The 22,403-nt window shown below is 49.0% G+C and overlaps 1 protein-coding gene across 1 annotated transcript in view; it reads right to left on the bottom strand.

Moving 5' to 3' along the window:
- Positions 1-22,403, bottom strand: part of ARHGAP32 (Rho GTPase activating protein 32) — a 242,527-nt gene that overhangs the window by 26,450 nt on the left and 193,674 nt on the right. Inside the window, exon 12 of the mRNA XM_066334690.1 lies at positions 10,068-10,217. Within this exon, the coding sequence (XP_066190787.1) occupies positions 10,068-10,217 (150 nt within the window). The remainder of the gene's footprint in view (positions 1-10,067; positions 10,218-22,403) is intronic.

Raw genomic sequence — 22,403 nt, 5'->3', positions numbered from 1 at the left:
TAACAAGGAATATCCCCTCTTGAAGAAATACAGTTATTTTTACTCCAGTAATTTCCTATTTTAACACAGCTTTAGAACCGTTAAGGCTGGGAAAGACCTCTAAAATCACCAAGACCATTTTCCAAAAAACTGTCCAAGTATTTCCTTAAAATAAAAACAACAGTAAACACCGCACAAAATACCAGCCTGTGATTTTTAAACTTCTAATTTCTGAAGCTCTTCCTTCTACTTTAGTTACACAAAGGTGTGAAGCAGCAGAGGAGAGAGGTTAAGGATTTTCTCTTTATTGTTGCATGAGGAGCTCCTTGTCACACAATACTCTACCTTCACATGTCATTCCACAGGCACACCGACCCCACCAGCCCCTGCACGTACAGAAAAACATCAAACTTTAAGAGACTCTACTGTCAGGACTTTTGTCTCATTCCTAAATCCCTGTCCTCATGTTTGAACCACCATGATAAATACAAGCCCAACCAAACAGATACTCTGCTTCCTTTCCAAGATGCTCAATGCCATGTTGGACGGAGCTTGGAGCAACCTGGTCTAGTGGAAGGTGTCCCTGCCTGTGACAGCAGGCAGTGGGACTGGGTGGGATTTGAGGTCCCTTCCAACCCAGGCCAGTCTCAGAAACAGTGACTCTTCAATTCCCTGTCCCTCATTTCCCAGTCATGAGCCACATTTACATTATCCACACTGGTATAAAGTCCAAGCTGTCCCAGTTCCTGGTCACACGTACACAGTTCTTATCTGGAGTGTGACTTTTGCACTTGGGAAAGTCCAGCCACGGCAGAGTGGACCATAGCCCATGAGCTGGATCCCTGATCCACGCAGGGCTCACACTGGGATCAGCACTGGACTCTGCTTCCTCAGCCTGGAATTCTCTTTTATGGCAGCTCAGCCAGGACCGTGAAAAGCAAAGCACAAAGTTCAGGCCTGGGGAACATAAACGCCCCTGGGCTGCATCAGGCAGGGCAGGTGATAGCCACGTCTGTCAGGTCCTGGGACACCAGCAACACTCCCGTGGCTGTGCCAGGACAGCCTGGAATCTGAGGGCTGCAGGAGAGCCTCACTGCCCACTATCCATGATGGAGATGTTGGACAGCCAATCCCCATCCCAGGCTGCACCCACACAGTTCCCAGCGCTCCGATTTAACTGTTTTTAATACAAAATATCACAGAATCATTAAGGCTGGAAAAGCCTCAAAGATTGAGCCCAACTGATCTCCCAGCACTGCCATGGCTGAACCATGTTCCCAAGTGTCACAGCCCCACAGCTTTTATATCACTGGGCAGCCTGAGCAGTTCCAGTGTTTGAAAACTCCTTCAGTGAAGGAATTTTCCCTAATATCCAACAAGACACTACTAATACTAAGACTTGGCCAGTGTGCTGGAGCTATTTTGTTTAGACCAATTATACTCCCTCCTATAAATTGAGAGGGGGTGGGGAAGTTTCTCCCATGCTAAGAGCAGCAGGATAAGAACATAAGCATTTGTGCTGTGACATTTTTCCTCATGCTTGCTCCCCACACAGCTGAAGTGTTTCGAAATACAAATTAATTTTCAACTCCCGGCTGTCCTCAGGGTCACTCAGGCACAAAGAATCCTCTCCTCACAGCTGCAGGCAGGGAAAGGGAGAAGGGAAGAGAAAAACTGGGTCTTTTTTAACAGTGAAGGCTTGTGTTCCCTGCCCAGCAACCCCAAGGATGTCCCCCAAACAAGGGATTCTCCACAGGGTTCTCATGTACCCCTTTGTAATGCTGACTCCATATCCAATAATCTCAAATTCCAGCAACTTGGAGGGCAGATGGTGAAGCAATAACAGTGCCTGTTGTGGTTGGAAACTTGCCCAAAATAGCTCAAAACTATTGGCCTTTGCAAGTAACAACTTGTGTCAGTTAGTTTGTGCAGCAGAGAACAACACATCTACAGCAAAAGAGTTCTCTACTCAAAACTCCAATTTGGGTCAACTGTTCCCTTTTCTTCCAGGCTCCTGGATCTGCCTTTGATGTCACATGAGGCTGGGTGTGCAGAGACACTCATCACCACATCCAGGGGGACTTCACCCACCTAAAGCACTCTGGCTTGTCACAGTTGAACATCAGAAATGTTTGTATTTGAGATGCAAACCCAACCCAAGGAACACAATAAATACAGGGGGAACACCAGGTAAATTTACTTCGTTCTTACAGACTTTCACAGCTGCCAACCTCTGCTGACACTTAGATAAATACTATCTGATATTTATATCCCACTCCTAATCTCCCAAGTACCTCCTGGGTATTAGGAATTTACCTTGTGGCACCTTGGGGGCAGATACGGGTTATTAGTTTGATTGCACAAGCCTGGATAGGACATAACAAACAAGTTCCCCAAGGCCAAAAATTTTCCCCAAGGCAGGGACAGGTTTGAGCTCCCAGCTCAGGGCCAGAACTCAGAACTCAGCTGCCAGAGTGCAGCTATGACCATTGATTGCCCCAGTCCTTTGGAGACTGATTTGGAATTAAAAGATTAATATAAATCAGAAAATACTGAAAGAAAACTGGTGTGGGCATGTTTGAGGCTGCCTGGTTTCAACATACTGCCAGTTAAATTAAACAAGGGACAGTGAGGAGAGTAGGATGGAGGGAAGGGGATGGCTAAGATTACCTGGGAGCTCAGAGGTTGTCAAGCCAAAGCAGTCCCACAGAATTCCTGCCCCAGAATGTAACTTTAAAACCTTTTCCCCCTCACTGCCACTGTGTGTGTACAGGGCTGTGACAGGTACAAGTGAAAATGCTGAGACAGGCCAGTGTTTCCTTAGCGTCTATCAGAAAACTGTTTATAGATACACAAATACTACTGAGGGAGGCAGAGCAGGAGAATTTCCAGTGTCCCCAGTTAGGTGGCTTTGTCAGGAAACAAGATCCACCCCTGATTTGTGAGCTGCAGCTCTATATATAAACAACCAAGCTCAGATATCCAGGAGAGCATTACAGAAATTACCGGATGAGTAAAGATGCATTGTTTTTCCTGCTCTGCCAATGGAGAAGTTAGGATCCCCTTTTTAACAAAACACCTGGAACAGGGTAGACAAGGTGAATCACCTCCAGATATCCCCACCTGCTTGGATAACAAGTGTAAAGGAGTCAGGGACTTTTAGGGACTTGGCAAAGTCACACAAGAAATGTCTCAGCAGACAAGAGAACTGCAAACAAAAACTTCAGAACTCAGATTTGTGTCCTAATCATGAACTGCTTTGGGCATGTAAATGCTTAAAAGTAGACACAGAAGAAAAACTAGGATAGCAGGATGCCAGAGCTCAACCTGCTTGGAGGTTTGAAACTTCAGTTCACATCCAAACATGTCACCTGGGATACTCTGAAAATACCTACTGAACACACAGAAATGCCCCAGGGGCTCATTCCCAGAGTGAGCACATCTAACACAACGCCCAACCTCATCCAGAGCCAGTACTCCCTCCCCCTGCAGGAATGGCTGTGGCCCATGTCACCGTTCTGAGGGAAATGTCACATGCACGTCACACACAACCAACACTTCAATAAACCTTTGTAAAGGAACAAGCTGTTATTGCCTGAACAAACCCATTGATGTGGCTGCCAGCATTCAAGGCATAACAATTCCAAACACACCTGGGAATCACAGGCCAGGCTGCTGAGTTGCCACAGAAGTCCATGGCAGCTGCGGGTAAAAACTGAGGGTCTATTTCATGTGGAAGCTCTGCAAATATTGCAAAGTCTTTCTAAAGAGAAAATCTTGGAGCAAAGCCATCACAAGCAGGGGTTTCACCTGAGTCACCAGAACACTGAATCCCAGACAGGTTTGGGTTGGAAGGGACATTAAAACTCCCTCAGTCCCATCCCTGCCATGGACAGGGACAGGGCAATAACAGGGAATGGGAATTGGTTGCATTCACTCTCTTGGAGTTGAAACAGCAAGAAAAACTGAAATTATGTAATCTGTAAGACTCACCTGCTCTGAATTCCCAATCAAGGCTTCCTTCAGGATGGCAAAGATTCCAAGCCAACCAGGCAGTGTTTTATTATAATGGCAATTCTGAGCTGGTAAAAGGGGCTCCTCACATCAATACCAGGAGCCAAAGGGGTGACAGACATTGCCAAACCTGTGCTGGAGCTAAGGGCAACCAGGCTTTCAGAGATCCCAGCCAAGAGGTTGCCAAGACCTCATTCCTTGCATTTTTCTGTTCTGGTAACAGTTCCCTCTTTACCCAACTCACCATAAATTACCATCAGAGACAAACACATCACCCACCTGCAGGGAGGGGATGGCTCCAAGTGATGGGTAACTCAAGAGGACCCCCAGCAAGCCAGGATGTCACCAGGAACCCCAAGGTGCTGCTATGGACCTTTCTGAAGAGCACCAGAACCAGCAGAGGAGAATAAAACCATCTCTGGCAAACCCTTGCTGCTCCTGCACAGTATACAGAGGGATGCAGATCCCCTATCTGCTATTCTCTGCTATGCTCTTCCATTTTATGTTTTATTTAATTCTTCCCACCTGTCCAAATTAATTCTGAATGAATGTGGAGAACTGGAAGAACAGGAAGGATACAGAGCAAGATCAGTGAGTTAGTGAACTTTGTCTTTGGTAGGCATTTACATCTTCAGCAGAAGTCAATGCCTCTTGCTGACCACATACCACGGATATTTTATAAAAATTTAAAAATCATGTATAGATCCTTCACTCTAGGAAACTTGCCAATTAAAACTTCCATTTGTGAATGCATCTTTTCCAGTGATGGAAGCTGATTACGTATGAACGTGACAAAGGCATCAAGAGGTACAAGAAATGCCATGTGCCACTAGCCTACAAAATCCTCTGTGGATACAGCTGGTTGTATGCTGGATTATCTCTGGAGGTGAATCCGTGACACCACCTCACTGGGGGACTCCAGGGTTGGCTTGTACTTCAGTCCAACTGCTAAGGGAGAAAGGGTCATTCCCAACAAGTGACAGAACACTTCTGGATGGAAGAACAAACGATGTCCCCCTGCTCTGCAATCCAAGCAACCCCAGCACATGATGCCCAGCAGTACTTGAATAAAAAGGGACATTGTAAAGCAAACTCTCGTGTGCCACAGCTCAGGAGTCTCCCCCTTGCAGACCAGCAAAGTGGTTTTTCCCTGGCAGCTGCTGACCCTTCTGCTGGGTGCGGACCCCTCCCCAACCCAGAGCAGCCCCAGTTCTGCCTGGGCTCCCCACGGGCATTGTGACTCCATCTGACCCCTTGTCCCTCCATCAGCTCATCAAGAACACGCCCAGCTCCCTGAGCCTTGCCTCTCCTGCAGCCCAGCTCCACGTTCCCCCTCACTCCCGCTCGTGTCACACCCCCAGGAGCTGTGGGAAGCTCCCTGGCCAAACATACTGAGACTGGAACCAGGACACAGTGCAGTGGCAGCAATGCAGCACTCCACCAGCTCCCACACTCCACAAACATTCTCTGCCAGCACAATCCTGCTAACTGAGGTTGGCCTAAATTTAAGTTCTATTTAGTTTCCTTCAAGAGAGAAAAACTTGTGAGAAAAAAAAAGAATCTCTGCCTACAAAGGGAATAAGAACAAGGTCCCTTCAGGAGTCAGGGACTGGGGTGGATTTGCTGCATCTCACAGCTCTGTAAAATTGTGACAGGACACAGGGGATGGCTGGAGTTGTGCCAGGGCAGGTTTAGGTTGGATCTAGGGAAAGGTCCTTCCCCCAGAGGGTGCTGGGCACTGCCCAGGCTCCCCAGGGGATGGACATGGCCCCAAGGCTGCCAGAGCTCCAGGAGCCTTTGGACAGCGCTCTGATGCACAAGGTGGGATTGTTGGGTGTCTGTGCAGGGCCAGAGGCTGGGCTGGATGATACCTGTGGTCTGTCCCAACCCGGAATACCCTGTGAATTTGTAACATTCAAATCAGCAAGGCAGGCGTCAACTGCACCAGCCCAACTGGGAACATCTCTGAGGGCAGTGGAGAAATAGCACCTCCCTGCTGAGCCTGGTCTGCTGCCAAGTGACGCTTCCCCGGCAGGGAAGTATCCCAAGCCCAGCAGGAGCCAAGAGATGACTAAGGCACTGGATGGGATGCAGACAGGACTCTTCAGGCAGGCTCCATGGGGTGTCTGGAGCTGACTGGAGAAATATTGTGCAAACCAACGTACTTGAAGGGAGCATTACAACAGGCTCTGCCAACAGAGGAGTCCAAAATCCCTCATTTCAAAACTGGTTTTACTCCTGCAGGTCCCAGCCCATCATTCAGTGCTGACATGTGACAAGAGAGAAGGACACCCTGCTGAGACTTTCACTGGAAGCAACACACCTATGCATACCCAGCCCCATGCCCAGGAGCCTTCTGACTCCCAATTCCCTCTTTCCCAAGCAACTTGAAGCACAGATGATTTTGAAAAATAATCCTGTGATCTGCCCATGACTCAGAACCTCACCAAAGAGACTGGACAGCAAAGCGTCCTTCCGTCTTTCCCCTCACCTCCAAGGGCCTGTGGGGAAGAGCTGCTTGGCACCTCATGGAGGTGTAACTCTTAACCTGGAAGGGCTCCAGCACTGTTTGGACAGCTCAGAGTGTCAGCACAAACCAAAGCGGAACTGAAAAGCAAGCACACCAACCCCAACCCCCAGGATACCGCCCAGAACTCACCACAACCCCCACCACGAACCATCAGAAACACAGGAGGGTTTAGGGTGCACTGCTCATCCTTCACACTGTTATTGTAAACACTTGTTAAATCCTCACCTCCCTCCCTGTAGCTGCTCAGTGTTCCTGCTCAGAGTCACACAGGACACTCAGGGAAATGAGAAGCCACGTTCTCCCCAGGGCAGCAGCACCACCAGCCTGCTGCTGCACTCCTCCAGCTTTCCCCAGACACCATTCCCTAGGGAGAAACCTGGGCACAGACACATCATATCCTGATCTTTAGAGCTGCAGATTCTGTCCCACCAGCCTGGGAGGCACCTTCCAGCAGGGAGAGCACGGCCTCAGCACAGGCCCATCCCAAAAGCTCAGATAACCACAACAAATGCTCTGCTAGGTCAGGACTCGGCAAGTGCAGCACGTGGAGCTTTGCAGGATGGCATCCCAGGGCTCCTGCTCCCTAACAGCAAACCAGGGCACATTCCTGCATCACTTTCCTCCTGTGCATCCCATGCCAAATTTATCCTCCTCCTGACAGCAGCTCAGAGGATGCAGAGTAAGGGAATACTTTATGAGCCCACAGAAAGACAAGGTACTGCAGTAAGTGAAACATCTTCTCTGTGTTTGTAAATTCCCTCTGGCTACACAGCAAACACGTTCTTCTCCAAGCTAAGCAATCAGAGCCAGCTGCCTCAGTGCAGGGTTTATTAAAAAATATGTTACACTTATTGCAGTTTTTGTCCTTATCCCTTTTATTCTCTCCTTCCGCTTTCCACTCACTAGAAACAAGCACAGTTTCAGAGATTCATGACTACAGAATTTGGGCTGCTTATGTTGTTTCTCAGCAAATTCTTGAAAAGTTGTCATCGTCATAAAGCTGGTAACTAAGAAAACTCTTACCATAACTCCAGTTTGTTTCAGTATTGCATTTTTGAGGTGCACATGATGCTTTGTCACTCACTGCAATCACTAGGGACAGTGGCATTTGCCCCTTCAGCCCTGATAAATATTTTCAGAGATTGGACATTGACCCAACAAAACTAACATGAGCCTAAAGAAATCAATGAATGTATTGGGTTCTTTTTGTTCTTTTGAACTCCCATGTTCCAGGTTGCGATTCCAAAGTATCACCAGCAGGTATCACATACAGACTTCAGCCAGAGTGTGCTCTGAGCTCCTGGAAAACGCATTAGATTATGAGAAGCAGCTTTAATTCACCTCAAGCCCCTTTCAGCAGGTCAGCACTGCAAAACTGAGCTACAGTAATGCTACAGGTGGAGGGAATCTTAAAATGCTGTGCATGCATAGAGCTCAACTCTCAGGGACCCAGAAACATCTCCACGAGCCCCATCCCAGGGATTACTTCACCTGGAATACAGCTTAGGGAGCTGAATCACATGGAAAACACCAATCCTGCTGCGGGAAACAGAGCCATGCCCCTATTGACAACACTCAACTTGGATCTGCTTCATTCTACAGAGTTAGGGAAGGGTTATTAAATCAAGGGTGAAAGCAGCTGGTGACTCCTGAGCTGAGGAACCTCATTAGCACAGCCCAGACAGTGCCACCCCTATGTGGGGGATGGTGGGGAAAGACCAGGACAAGGACAGAGCTCTCAAAGACTGTCAAACAAGAACCTCTAGTGGAGTTAAAGCAGTTTAGTTCAGCTCAGGATGTGTCTTTGAATGCTAAATAAACCACTCCTTGAAGCTAGGGGAAGAAGTCTGCACAGAGGGCATCACTGACCTGTGCCGAACGAAAACAGACAGGAGGAGGACTGGGGATGAAGGGAATTCCCTCCTTCCCATCAGTGAGCTCACTCTGCTGGCACGGCTCCTGCCCTCCGAGAGTGCTCCCACAGCATGCACATAAAACCAGCTCCAGAGCCACCTGGTGCTGTGAGTTACCTACTCCTGATGCAGTTCCACAGGGGTCACTGTCTGTTCCTGACTCTAAACCATCTCTGGTGCTCTTCAAGCCCCAATAAGGATCTCTCCTGGTTCCAGTCGAGCCAACGAACCTTGCCACAGTTCCGACTCCATAAAAACAAGCACATACTCAGCAATAGCTGGTAGTGAAACACTTTTATGTCAACTGAGGGAGTGCATATCACTGGTACCAACCAAATTAGCTGGAAAATGAGCAAGAAATGGCTCCCTGCCCTTTGCTAGCCCTTTTTCAAAAGGCATTTGGATGAACAAGGAGTCTGAAGACTCACTGAAAACAACTTTAACAGGGAAACTCTTTTCCTGCCCCACACATCCCTCTGCCTGCACACAAAAGCTGGGAGACATCAGATGGACAACTCTGGCACAAGGGATTTGCTGCAAAGGCACCCAACATATCCCATCACTGCTTTCCTGACGGCCTCAACTCCCAGGCAAACCACCTACAATCCCCAGCTGCTCCAGGCTGTGTTCTCAAATATCCCTGAGTGTGGGCCTAGCCTGGGGAGCTGTGGGACAGCATCCGAGTGCTCCGGCTGCTCCTCAGCATTTGCAGGAACCTGGAGTGGAGGCTGTCACTAGACGGACACGAAAAGATCGCACTCACACCATCAGGTTGTGAGATGAGAAAGAAGGAAGTTTATTTGGGAATTTATATAGTCTTTGGAGTTTGATCAGGGATTGGGGGACGAGGCTGACACTTCTCTGACTCCACTGGTCAAACTAAATGTCCATCAATTTGTCCTTCCTCTAGTTGTCCCAATTTAAAAAACATGATTCTTTGTCTATGTTACAATGCCTGAAAAAACTCCAGTAGAAAATGGAAACATGAAAAGGCTGAAAAATCAGGACGACAGGAGGTGGCACAGGGAAAGGGCAGGAAAGAGCCCCATGAAACAAAGTTCATCCCAGGAAGAGTGGTAACAATTGTGTAATTTTTTTCTTGGAATGAAGAGGTTTTCTCTTCTGCCTCCCTGAACTGCTGATGGGGAGGGAAAACGGACCCTGAACAGAGAGGAAAAGTCAGCTGTGAGGAAACATAATATTCAGTTAATTCCTGTAAATCCTGTGAAATCCAAGGAAAGGGCAGATGAAGGATTTACACTGCAAATTGTGCTAGAATCATACAAAGGTACCAAGTTAGGAGAAATGTAGGGGTTTAACATGCCTGTTACTTAATCACTGATACTGACATACAAATAAAGTTTACATTCCTGGAAAAAGAAACAAACAAAACCAAAAAACACCAAACTTCTTTGAAGATCTGAAGAGGTTGAAAACCCCCCTTCAGTACTCCCACACTGAACCATGATGCTTCCCACATCAAAGCACAATGTTTGCTTCTCATTAGCCTCAGTTTCCCTTTCAGCCACAGATTAGTGTCACACATTTGTTCCCCAGCATGACCCTGAGCAGCTACGGCCACCCGACAAATGGCCAGCAGAGGAAGGACTCAGGAGCAGGTTGTTTCTTACCATCATGGCCAGAGTTGAGCAGGTGCTCCCCCAGGTCACAGCCAAACACCCTTTCCTTGAGGATCCCCCGCTGTTTCAGTTTCTGTTTCGTTGGGCGCGACTTCATGAATGTCCGGAGGAAGGTGATGAGCTTCCCGTGCTTCTTCGACACTGCGCAAGACAAGGAACAGCCACTTCATTCCAGGTCTGGCAACCACTGAGCAGAACCCCTTCTACAGAGCACATAAAAACTGGAGTAACATCACTATCAATTATTTACAGGAACAGGTTTTCCAAGGTTCGACACTAAACAGAGACTTGGCTTTTGTTCCATTCCTTGGCTAGTGCAGTTACCAGAAGCGAGCTGGAATGGAAGGACTAACACAAAGACACAGTTCTCTGCAGAGTAGCTTCAGGCAGAAGACACCTGAAGGGCTGATGGTGGGCAGCACCTGGGAGGGGCAATTTCATCTTTGGGAATGAGGCCGAACTCAAAAATCTGGTAATCTCCTGTGCAAACCACTGTGTAATCTACACACAAAAGTAAAGCCTTGTGACTGGCCCTTGTTCTAGTCTGAGGCCCCTCCAGAACAGAGGGCTTTCTTATAATCTCTGGGAATCCCCAAGGGCCCAACCTGCCCCCCCCCAGCACACTGGGACCTCACTGCACCTGCACAGGCACCACCCCAGAGCCTCAGCATCTCCCTTCTCAAGCCATCGCAAAACAAAAACACAGAATCACAGGGTCACTGAGGTTGGAAAAGTCCTACATGGCTATCAAATCCAACCTGTGCCAAATCCCCACCCTGTCACCCTGCCCAGAGCACTGAGCATCACATTCGGCACTGGATGCACTTTGGACACCCCTCATTCACCCACTGAACAGGTCACTAAGGCAGCTGATTGAAGAGATGCAGTTTAACCTCTCCGGAATGAATACAAGCACCGTCCAAAGAAAGGAGGATGTGGCTCAGAAGCCATCGTCTCACCTCCTGCTCTGTGTCTCTGGGCTGTGCTAGGGAGCCTCTGGTCCCTCTGCTAAAACCACCTGCTCAGGAGCTGAATGCCAGTGCAAGGCAAAGGAGAGCAGTGGGTGACAGCACCGACCTGCTCTGGGAGGAGAGGCCAGGCTCAGGTTGAATGGGAGCAGAACAATGCCCTGGAATGTCAATATTTCTCCAGAGGCCTGGAGCCTCCCCAGCAAAAATGCCATTGTTTACACCATTTAAAAGCAGTTTAATTCAACAGAAGAGCTCTACTGAAGGGAAAAAACCACTGAGTACAAAGGGCCGTGCTTCGTGAGGAAGCTTTAGCAGCTCCTGCAGCAGCAGCAATCACACTCCACTGCTCCTCCCTCTCATCGCAGGCAGGAAAGACAAGAACCAGATGGTCCATCTGCATTAAACCCACAAATACTGCAATCAAGTATCAGCAGAGTAACACTGCCCAGACCAGCGAAGACCCCTGAGGACCATGGTTCACCCCTTCAGTATCACCTCTGCTGCCTCATGAAATGTGAAACACAGAGAGCAGCTCTGAAACTGGGACGCAGCAAAGCAAATATGGATGGGCACTGCTTCCCTCAGGGGTGTTCTTCAACCAGGGAACATGGAAAATCTTCTCCCAAGACCATGGTTATACCACATAATGCTTCAGGATGCTTTAATCCCTTCACACAGGTGAACATTTCTCTTTCCATTTTACCAGACATTGACACGGTTCTTCTATTAATACATGCAATAAACCTGATACATTAATATTTTTATATATAATAAAGCTGATTCCACTGATCTTAACACATTGGTAGCAATGTGAGGAAAGCAAACTTCTCCTTCTGACCAAAGCCCCGTAGCAGTACAATACCAAACTGATCCCCAGCACCACCTGAACACCCGAAATCCCCAAATCCCCACCAAACCCCGTATCTGCATCCTCAGCAATGAAACCAAATTTATTTAACAAGCACAGGAGCCTTGAGCATGATAAGCTGTGGCTGTGGGGGCTTTAATTAAAGGAGTGTGTGCAGTTTGACGACATTTTTTAATTGCATGCAATAAAGGAACAGATTGTGCTGACATGCCAAACAAACTTAGGATGGGATTTGGTTGTATCCATCATCACAGGAAAATAAGGGCTCGTTTATCACCTCTATCAGCCCAGCTCAAGGACAAGACAGTGTCATCCTGACTAGTGTGGAATTTCCAAGGTTAGCACCCTCAGGCTGCTGTGGTAACACCACTAGAGGTGAGAGACCTGAGATGTGCCTTTACAACAGGCAAACAGAGCACCTATTAATCCAAATAAAGCAATCATTAATATGTGTATATTCACTTCAATAATTTCACACTCTGTATACACGGTACTTTGCTTGACTTAATTAAAAATGAGCCCATCAGAAAATGGATTTTAAGTGGACAAAAATGCATCCAGTTCTAGTCCTGAAGAAATTCTACTACTAATGCAGATCAAAAAGTGACTTTTGGCTCAGCACTGAAACCAGAAAAGAAAAAAAACAACAACTGCAATGGATGAACTTCCATGGTCCAAAGATGTACTTGGCTTGGTATTGGCATCACTGACCAGAAAAGTGACTTCAGTTTTTAAAACACAATAAATTTGCTCTGCCTTTAAGCCGCTCAGTGCAGGTTACAATAATTGTTCTGCTTTCTGCACCATTAAGCAGACTCCCACAAACTCCCTGCCACAGAGAAGTGCTGCAGCAGCCAAGGACTCTGCAAGGGCAGGTTCAGCCACCAGAAACTCCCTTGTCCCCAGACTGTGCAAGTGTTTGCATGGCTCCTTGGTCACACAGAGCCTGCTCTGCTCATCCCGGATCACTGCAGAGCCTGTCTGAGGCTGAGCCCAGCTCCAAGGGCTGTACCCACGCAGGAATGATTCACTCAGGCTTCTGCTGGGTGGGGGAAAACAAGAGAACAGCAAGAAAATCCAAGCAGTCATCTCCCTGCTGGCAGGTTATTAAGGAGAATGAAAGCAGGTAGGCGTCTGAGAGGGATGAGCTCTGCTCCTGAGCTGTGGGGGCAGCCTCCTGCAGCAGCAGCAAAAGTGGGATCCTCCCGCTCCCTGGCACTGACCGGCCCTCGAGCCACCAATGCATCCCGAGGGATTCATTCCTGCAGCGTTCTGGTTTAGGTGAATGCAGCACAGAAGACCCAGGCTCTGGATGAGCACCACTGACAAAAGCTGCCAGGAATGCTGCAGAATCCGTGTTTTCTCAAAACACCAATGTCAAAACTTTGTTGCCCTTACAGGTGACAGTGACAGCAGCAGCCAGCAGTGCTCTCCTGCCGCAGCACCAACAACTGTTTTACTCCCAGAATTGGTGACTTCAGGAAAACCAGGGAATCAAGGTACAGGGTTTAGACCTAAAACAAATCTGCAAGTGTGACAAGCAGATGTGGATAAAATAATTAACCACTCCTACCATTATTGTCCCACTAATAAACAGGAATATGACAGAGCTGATCCACTCACAGCTTGCATCTCCACTCAAGGTGTTAATAGAAATAAATTTGGGAACCAGCATTAGTAACAGACCATTTCAAACGGTTGCTGTGCTTTAAGTTACTGACTGAAAGCCAAACCAACTAATCAAAAATTCCAACATTTATCTACATTACTCTCCACCTCAAACTTAACCACTATGAAATCCATTGTTTACCAGGAAGCAGAGACTTTCCTAGAAGGAGCGAGGGCTGCTTTTCCTCAGAAAGGCAGATTTGGCTTAATATCCTGGCCTGAAGAAGCAAAGAGAAATTCTCTATCCAGTGCAGAAAGCCTGGCTGAAAAAACACCCAAATGAAACCCAACTGAAAAAACCCACCTGAGTCTGTACCACTTCTGAAGTTTTGCTGGCACAAATGCGTCCATTAGGAGCAAGCAAGACTCTCCTCCCGCTTCACTGTCGTAACTATGCTGGCTAAAGCCTTTACATAGTGGGAAGGGGGGAGGAAAAGGAATCCTTGTGCCAGGTAGTTCATTGTGGCTTTGGGAAGCTGCCCAGTAACTCCCCAGGAACATTTATGGATCAGGCAGTTCTGTTGTTACACCACCAGCACTGGTGGTGCAAGTGAGGCCCCAAATCCCCCTGACACTGGTAAAAGCTATTAAACAACAATCACTTCATGCTTTCTGCAGCTTTACTGGAGAGCTGTGCCAGCCATCAGCTCTTCATCAGCTTCATGCTCTTGCACAGCACAACTCACCATCCTCAAAGCCCACAGAGCTCCCTTGGGATTTGCTGAGGACTCCTGAGCCTTCCTCTGAGCTCAGCCCATGGTGGCACTCCTGGGCGTCCCCAGACCACGAGCTCAGCCCAGTGTACTGCTGGATGTCCCCACACTGGTCCCTGAGGCTGAGCTGAGCCACTGCTGTGACCTGGATTAGGACTAATCTCCTGCCCTGAGGCTCTCAGGGCAGAGCTGGGCCAGCCCAGGTGAGACAGCCCAGAACCGACCTGCTCCCCCTAGTCCTGATCCCTCCTGAGCCCCATGGATTCGTTGGGGATGTAGTTATTTGGGATTCGCAGCACAGTCCAACAACACCACGTGGCTCAGCCCAAACCCCTCAAGTGATATCTGGCCACAAAATCCTTCCCAAGACCGCTGCAATATTGAATTACAACTGCCCAAAGTGCTGCCAGCAGAAGGAAAGGTAAGGTGGCAAAGAGCACTGGCTCCTTCTGATTCCTTGGCTTTGGATCACCGAGACCAAACAGGAAAATCCTTTTAACAAACAAATGCAGCCTGCGTCCCCAGATTTGTTCTGCTCAGCAAGAAAAAGCCCCATGAGGCAAAGGCTCAAGAACAAAACACAACCCAGCCAACCCTGCAGCAGGACAGCATCTCCCAGCTGATTCATCCTGCTCCTTCCCAAAGGCCAGGGGACATCCAGGCAAATGATGACCTGGCAACAGATTCTAAACACAGAATGGTTTGGACTGGAAGGGACCTTAAAGCTCATCTTGTCCCAAACTCCTGCCATGGGCAGGGACACCTTCCACTAGACCAGGCTGCTCCAAGCCCCATCCAGGGCAATGGCAACTTCCCCCAGGACACTCTCCCAAACACCCTGTTTCCCAAGCTCTCCGCCTGTTCCCTGCAGCCTCATTCACCTTTGCCAAGGGAAAACAAGCCCCTGCTCCCCAAACAAAGAGCACTTGTCCCATTCCCTGTTGGAAGCACTAATATTTGGGGTGTGACAAAACCCCCTTCCCAGGGTAACAGCAGCACGTTTTCTGATGCAGGGTTAGCAAACTTGGACTTCAAGAGAATAATCTTGAAGGGTTTTTGCTGACCCACATTCCCAGCACATGGGCAGCCTGTTTCTGTTATTCCCAGTGATTTTACAGGTCACAGCACCCAGCTGGCCCCTGCTGTGAGGGGAGCCTGGTGCTCAGACCAAAGCAACAACATGTGTGGCTGCAGAGCTCCACAGCAATCAACAAACTGCACTGGCAGGCACAAAATCAAAGATGGAAAAAGGTGTGGGAATGTCATAAAGAAAATCATTAGAAACCAAAAGTGAAATCCATCCTCTCTGAAGGGAGATTTACAGCAAACCAGGCAAAATTTTTTCCAGGCTATTAGTCCCTCCAGAGCCATTCTCTTCTAAAATTAAACTGCTGTGGGGAGAGGAGGAGAAGCAACAGACTCTTCTGAAAAAAAGAGCAGCACCAGAAACCAGGAGATGAGAAGCTGGGTTTGTTTTTGCCACACATTTCCTGCACTCCTGATTGTGCACACTCAGAACCACACCGAAGGGTGGGAGTGGAGGCTGGCTAGGTCCCTGCACAGCATCAGTTATCCCGACTCCTCCTGCAAACATCAGCCAACATACTCAATATCCATCCCCTCACACTCAGAAAAACCCGCTCTGCAGACCCACAACTCACTGAGGAGAAGTGATGCCAAGCCAAGAATTGAGTCACATCTCCCAGTTAGTTCTCTGTCATGTTCCTTAGCAACAAGACATTTTCCTCCTTCCCTCCTGCCACAGCACATTCTATTTTGGAAGCTCATTTACACAGCCCTAAAAACCCCAAGCAGAATGTGGAACCACGCACCACCAAGCACCATCCCTTAGTCCTTGAACAGGATGCTGGGTTTGAAGAAGGACCAACCAACACAGCAGTAATCTCACGAATCTTTATACTGGGCTCCCTCAGGAGGCATAAAGACTTTCAAGAGATAATTTAAAATTCCATAGACATAAGAGTCTAAAAATATCTTTCTATCTCAAATAACTTTCATAAATGTATACTGACTGGTTTGTCACAAACAAGAGCAAAATAAATGTGTGTTTTCTAACGCAGCAGCATTTCTCTTGTGCCCGGCTGCCATCAGTTAAGGCTGGGCTCTGAAGTGAAGAGATATATTTGTTAAAGGTGATTAATTTCAGTGTCATTTGATGAAAACCATCCAAATTAACTATAACAAGAACCAGCCAAGGATAAGAGCAGATTTCCAGCTACCACGATAGCCCCACACATGTGGAGAGTAAAGTAGGTCATTGATAAGAGCTGGTGCTTTTTATTTACAAAGCCCAGTAATAAGGAAGCTGCATCTCTTGCATCTGCCCAGGCTCCTGCAGCCATCCTTTGGGCAGTGTCTGTGCAATGACCTCAGCACAATTCCAGCTATTCCTCATCCCTGCCAACAGCAGCCCTCAGCTCAGGTTGGCTCCTCTTGGTCAGCACAGGAACATCTGGCACCAGAGATCCACCAGCCTGGCAACTCACAATTACAGAATTCCTTCACCTTCTGCTGCATCTGTGTCTGGTCACTTCTCTGCCAGAGACAGGACACTGCAAATCCAGAAGCTACCAGCACGGCGGCTACTTTCATTAAACTAAAATCCCGTGTCTGTAGTGACATGCACCAGGAAGATCTACAGCATGAACTGCCTGGAGAAGTTTCTTTATGGCCAAGAGAAAACACAGACATGAACCAGGAGCGAATGTGCAACAGCAAAACCTCTTTCCATGCTCTTCTGCCAATTTTTTGAGTGTTTGTAACGGCTTAAGAATGATAACCACCAGGTTAGTCTGATGCAAAAGTCCATCACCTATGTCTGATACCAAGAAATCTGTGCTATCTGTGCTATTTTCAAGCCTTAAGACATGACTGATCTTCGCACAGAATCTAAGACCAAATGGGAGCACTAAGATAATAGAACCTGACCTCCTGAACAAACAGACCCCAGGACATCTTCAGAATAATCCCTGAAGGAGAGCACACCTGCTCCAGGGCAGTGATACACAGCCAGGAGATATAAATCAGTTACTTATGTAGCTGAAGGCTAACAAAGACATGAGAGAGGTTTCAAAAGTTCAAGGGCTGACAAGGTCAATCTATTAATTCTATTAATAAGTATAAGTTGTATTTTGGAAAAAAACAATAGTTCTGACTAACAGAGTCACAGTGATGAAGCAGCAGGAACAGGCTGGGACAGATAACTGGGGGAGGAAATAATGATGGATGGGGCTCTAGTGCAAAGGAAACCAATTACTAGAGGCCCAGTCTGGAAAAGGAGTGGGAGTTGACAACAAATCGATAGAAATTTAGCACATGTGGCAGTGGGGTCAGCCGCTTAGGTGGCACGAAGATGTCACAGGGCCAGCAGCAAAACTGGCAGACAAGGGGAGAAAATTGAGAAACAAGGAGCTAGGAGAAAAATATCCAGAGAGACACCTGAAATACTTTTTTTCTCTTTCATTTTAGCTAAATCTCTGTGCTCTATCAGAGCTTAATGCAGTCCTTTTGCTTATCTCACCTACCCTGGAGACTGAGGATCCTTTAGAAAGGCTGCTCTGACTCAGGTAACCATCACAGGCTAACTGAAAACCAGATCTGCCCATCAGGGAGATGGTGTCAGCCTCCCACCCACATTCACTTCGGCATGTCGGGATTGTTTGACCTCGCATGGCTAAGCTCACACCACACCCAAAGATATGAGATCTGACACCAAAATGTGCCTGTGTGCAACTCTACATTCCCACTGAAGAGAATGGGACACTGTAATCTGAGGGTATCTCTGATACACAATTTGCATGGTTTGAAAAAAAACCCGATTTCAGAACGACCCCAGAGGTTGTGTTTATGTGGTCCATGAAGGATGTTACTGGTTAAAGGAATTTCTGGAACCTCAACTGGGGTAGCAGCATTAAGGGTAAACATGACCATCAACAACCAGCATCCCGTGCTGAGTAACTCTGCAGACACTTCCAATTCAGGGAGAAATGGAAGTACACTCAAGAGGCAAGGTGTCACCTTGGCATTAGGTGACAGCAGAGCAGGACCGTCTCTGCCAGAAGCTTCTCCAACTCATCAGCCATCACCAACAGCAATGTGATCCACAGAGAGACAGGATTGGCAATGCCACTCATTTCCTGTTGGAGCTGACTGGAGCTGCTAGCTCTCCATACAGATAGAACTGCCTAATGGACAACCTCAACCTCCCTTTAATATAATCTAAACCAAACATTTTTTGTTCTGGCTCCAGTGGCCACAGGCTCAGAGAAGCCAAGAGCTGACTGTTCGCAAACTCACAGTCACTTGAAGGCAAAGTGCCTTTGCTCTGCCTGGTTCACAGCCCAGCTGTGCTCCATGCAGCTCCTTCCCCGATTAAAACACTTCCCAACAGCGCCGTGGAGCTGCAGCTAGGCTGAGCCTCACCCACACAATTTCTGCACGTGGCAGCAACACTGCAGGAGATCTTCCAAAAACTCGACAGTAACCCAAGCTGACCCTGCATCACATCAAGTGCTCTGAACACAGGCAGGCAGCCTGGAACCTTCCCAAGCCATCCCAACACAAGTGTGGCAACAGCCAGGCCGGCATCACCGGAGCGACGGTGGCAGTGTACTCCTCAGCCCTGTCTGGTGGGAGGAGGATGGAAAAGGATCTGACAGCAATCAACAAACAGCACAAGGGGAATAATGAGGAGTTTGGCAGATGGAGCCCAATCCCACAGCAAGAGTGCATCTGCTCTTACTCAAGGCCTGGGGAAGGCACGGGAAGGAAAAAACCCTTTTGATTCTATGGGGAAGGGGCATGATCCCTCTGCAAACAGGAGGAGACCTGGTCAAGGCACACTGCCTTGCTGCTCCTGATGCTCATGGCACAGCCCTTGCCTCAGTCCTTGGGTACAGACTGTCCTGAGGTACACGGTACTCCCAGTATGACAGGGAACATCCTGCTGCTCTCCCAGTCCCTTCCCAAAGGCTGCCTCTCTCATTTTCACTGGCCTGAGGGCAAGTGTTTGCAGCCCAGACCAGTTACTCCCAAACTGCAGTGACCTACCCTTCCCAGATTGATACTGCTCTGCTTCTTCTCCTATTCACAGCCCATACTTCCTAAACTGTTCATACTTTGCCTATTAACCCCTGCATTAAGCCCTGAAATGACTATGCCTTTGGAAGTTAAGTTTCCACTCACCTGGATAGGAAGCAAACAAACAAAAAAAAATACTGAACACCATGACCACAATTTTCATTCACATTACAGTCACTTTATACAACACAAGAAGGATACAATAGCTAAAAGAGGATAAAAATTACGTTTTCACATACATCTTCCTTACACAGCTAAAGAAGTGTAAAAAGCTTCACTGAAAGTGAAAATTTGACCTAAGAGTTTGGGAATTTGAGGTGAATTAAATCTGGTTTTTTAAGACTTAGGAATGCAGATAATGTATTGTTTTGCCTGCTTTATATTCTTTTCCTTTCACTTCCCAGTGCAGGGCTTTGATTTCAAATGAGACTCTTTTATCACGCCTGTGTGGTGCCCAGAACAAAGGAGGTCGGAGAAGAGTGGAAATGGAAGGCCTCCTGTCTTCTCTGTCACAAATCATCAGATCCTGCAGGGCATTTAGTCCTTAAAATGGGCTCTGGCTTTTAGGAGGTTTTCTGAACAAATACGAACAGACGAGCCATGGCTACTTGCAAAGTGTCTACTGTGATCACAGTAACGTCTCCCCCTGGGAATTTTATTTTCCACAGTGTGCATTCCCTGCCCCAGGGCTCCAGCAAACAACGGGCTGGCTGTTTTAAATAGGAAGCCCCTTTCTCCTGACCAACAGCACCAATAACATTAATGCTTAGAAATGTGCCAGTCTGGGGAGGGAGGAGAGACAAAAGGATGAAGTGAGATGCAAAGATCTATTGAAATTTAAATTGTAGACATTCTCCTCTGTTAGCTGCCTCCTTGGGAGGAGGGTATAAATCTGAGAGGGAGGGCTGAACTTCAGCCCTGCAGCCCCAGGATCATGGCTGGGCTGGAGGGGGTCTGCACGCTGGAATTCCTTCGCTGCTGGGATCTGGGTGGGAAACCTCACACAAATCATCCTGGACATGAAAGAGGCTGCCTTTTACAGCTCTGGTTTGCTACACACCCATGAACAGCCATTGGAGAACAAATCCAATAAAACAGTTTACAACTACAGACTCAGTGTGGAGCAAGGTGGAATAGAAACCTCAAGGCAGACATTAGTTAGAGGGAAACAGAAGTAAACAATTAACAAGGAGGAGGAGAGGGCTAAGTATGCAAATTTAATTGGTATTTGGTCACCAAGCCAGGGAACCTCCCCAGGGATCCCCGAGGATCTTGCCCACTGCAGAGGCACAGGTCTGTAAGTCTGTAACCAGCAGCCAGAGATGAGAAATGACTGGCACCAGGTACACGTTACCTGGCCGACAGCACGATCCTGTCGGCATCCCCCCGTGCAGGACCAGCTCTGCTCCAGACAGTGCCCTTGGCAGGACACCCAGCACAGCCCGGCACCCCCGGGCCCAACCAGGGGGTGTTAAGTAACATCAAATCATGGAATGGTTTGGCTTGGAAGAGAGTTCAAAGCTCATCTCGTTCCACCCCCTGCCATGGGCAGGGACGCTTCCCACTGTCCCAGGGAGCTCCAAGCCCCGTCCAGCCCGGCCTGGGACACTCCAGGGACCCAGGGGCAGCCACAGCTGCTCTGGGCACCCTGTGCCAGGGTCTCCCCACCCTCACAGGGAACAATTCCTGCCCAATATCCAATGTAAAGTATGTACCAAGAGCTTCTTTCCCGACGCATCACCACCACCGGGAAAGAAGAGTCCTCATCCAAAGCCACTCGTTCCCCTACACACACATTAAGTACCTGGCAAGTTACTAAGCAACAAGTGGCGCAGACACCTCCACCGCCCCTCCGAGGCCCCTGGCCGGCTAGGCCGGGGTATCGCCCCTCACCTGGGCCCGCTCCGGGCCGGCTCCCCGGGCCTCTCCAGCCGGGCTGCGCTCGGCTCCGCCGGGATCCGCGGGATGCGCCGGGCGCTCGCAGCCTCTGCGGCTCTGGCAAGCCCCTCCCCGGCTCCTCCTCCGCAGGTGCCTCCTTCCTGCCTTCCTTCCTTCCCTCCCTCCTTCCCCCTCGCTGCCGCCGGCTCCCTCAGGCGCTGCGCCGCCGGGCCCCGCTGTCCGCCCGGGCCGGGCAAAGGCCGCACGGGGCGTGGGGGGCGTGGGGAGCGGCACACGGCTGCTCGTCTGCGGAAGCTCTAAAATACAAGTATAAAAAAAAAACCCCAGGCAGGCTGTGCTCGGTGTGCCCAGCAACAGGACACGAGGAATGGGCAGATCCAGCGGAACGCGGGGGGAACCTCCCTGTGCAGTGACAAGCGCTGAACAGAATGTCTGAGCGGGTGCGGAGTGTCCCTCCCTGGAGATATTCCAGAACCCACTGGACACGATGCTGTCCTCTGGGATGGCCCTGCTGGGGAGGGGACACGGGGCCTGGTGGCCCAGCCTGGCGGTGCCCAGCACTGTGTGAAGGCCTGGCCGCTGGCTTTGCCCCGTGTCACCGCGGGCCGCTGTAACCTCCGCCCCGGGCTGCCATCCCCTCGGCCTGCGGGCAGCTCCGCGAAAACGCGGCCACAAACGCTGCACTCACCTTTAGCCACTTTCTCCTTCCTTGCTCCTTCACGCCACAGAAACTACAGGGGACACTGTGGTGAGGGCCACATTCCAATCTCAGGAGGACCGCAGACCTCAGGGCACAGCTCTGCCGCCATCCCTATCCCTCAGTCCTGCTGCACGTCCCCGAGGCCGCTCCGAAGATGTGTCTCGGCATGTACACAAGGACGGCAGACACTGGCACGCCGGAGCTCCAGTGGCAGCACGTCCCAGCTTGCAGACGGGACACAGGCCACCCCACGTTAATTTGTTAATGCCATCACAGAACAGTGCCCCCTCCCAGTCCGAGGGGCTACATCACGCTGACTGAATCAATCATCACATCACTCAAAACAAACCCAATTAACAACTCGCTGGGTGTTCTGCTGTTTGAAAGCCAAGCCAAGTGACAGGATCA

This window comes from Sylvia atricapilla, chromosome 23 (assembly GCF_009819655.1).
Source record: "Sylvia atricapilla isolate bSylAtr1 chromosome 23, bSylAtr1.pri, whole genome shotgun sequence".
Classification (NCBI taxonomy): Eukaryota; Metazoa; Chordata; class Aves; order Passeriformes; family Sylviidae; genus Sylvia; species Sylvia atricapilla.
The sequence above is the reverse complement of the archived record's forward strand: the minus strand, read 5'-3'. Positions and strand labels throughout refer to the sequence as shown.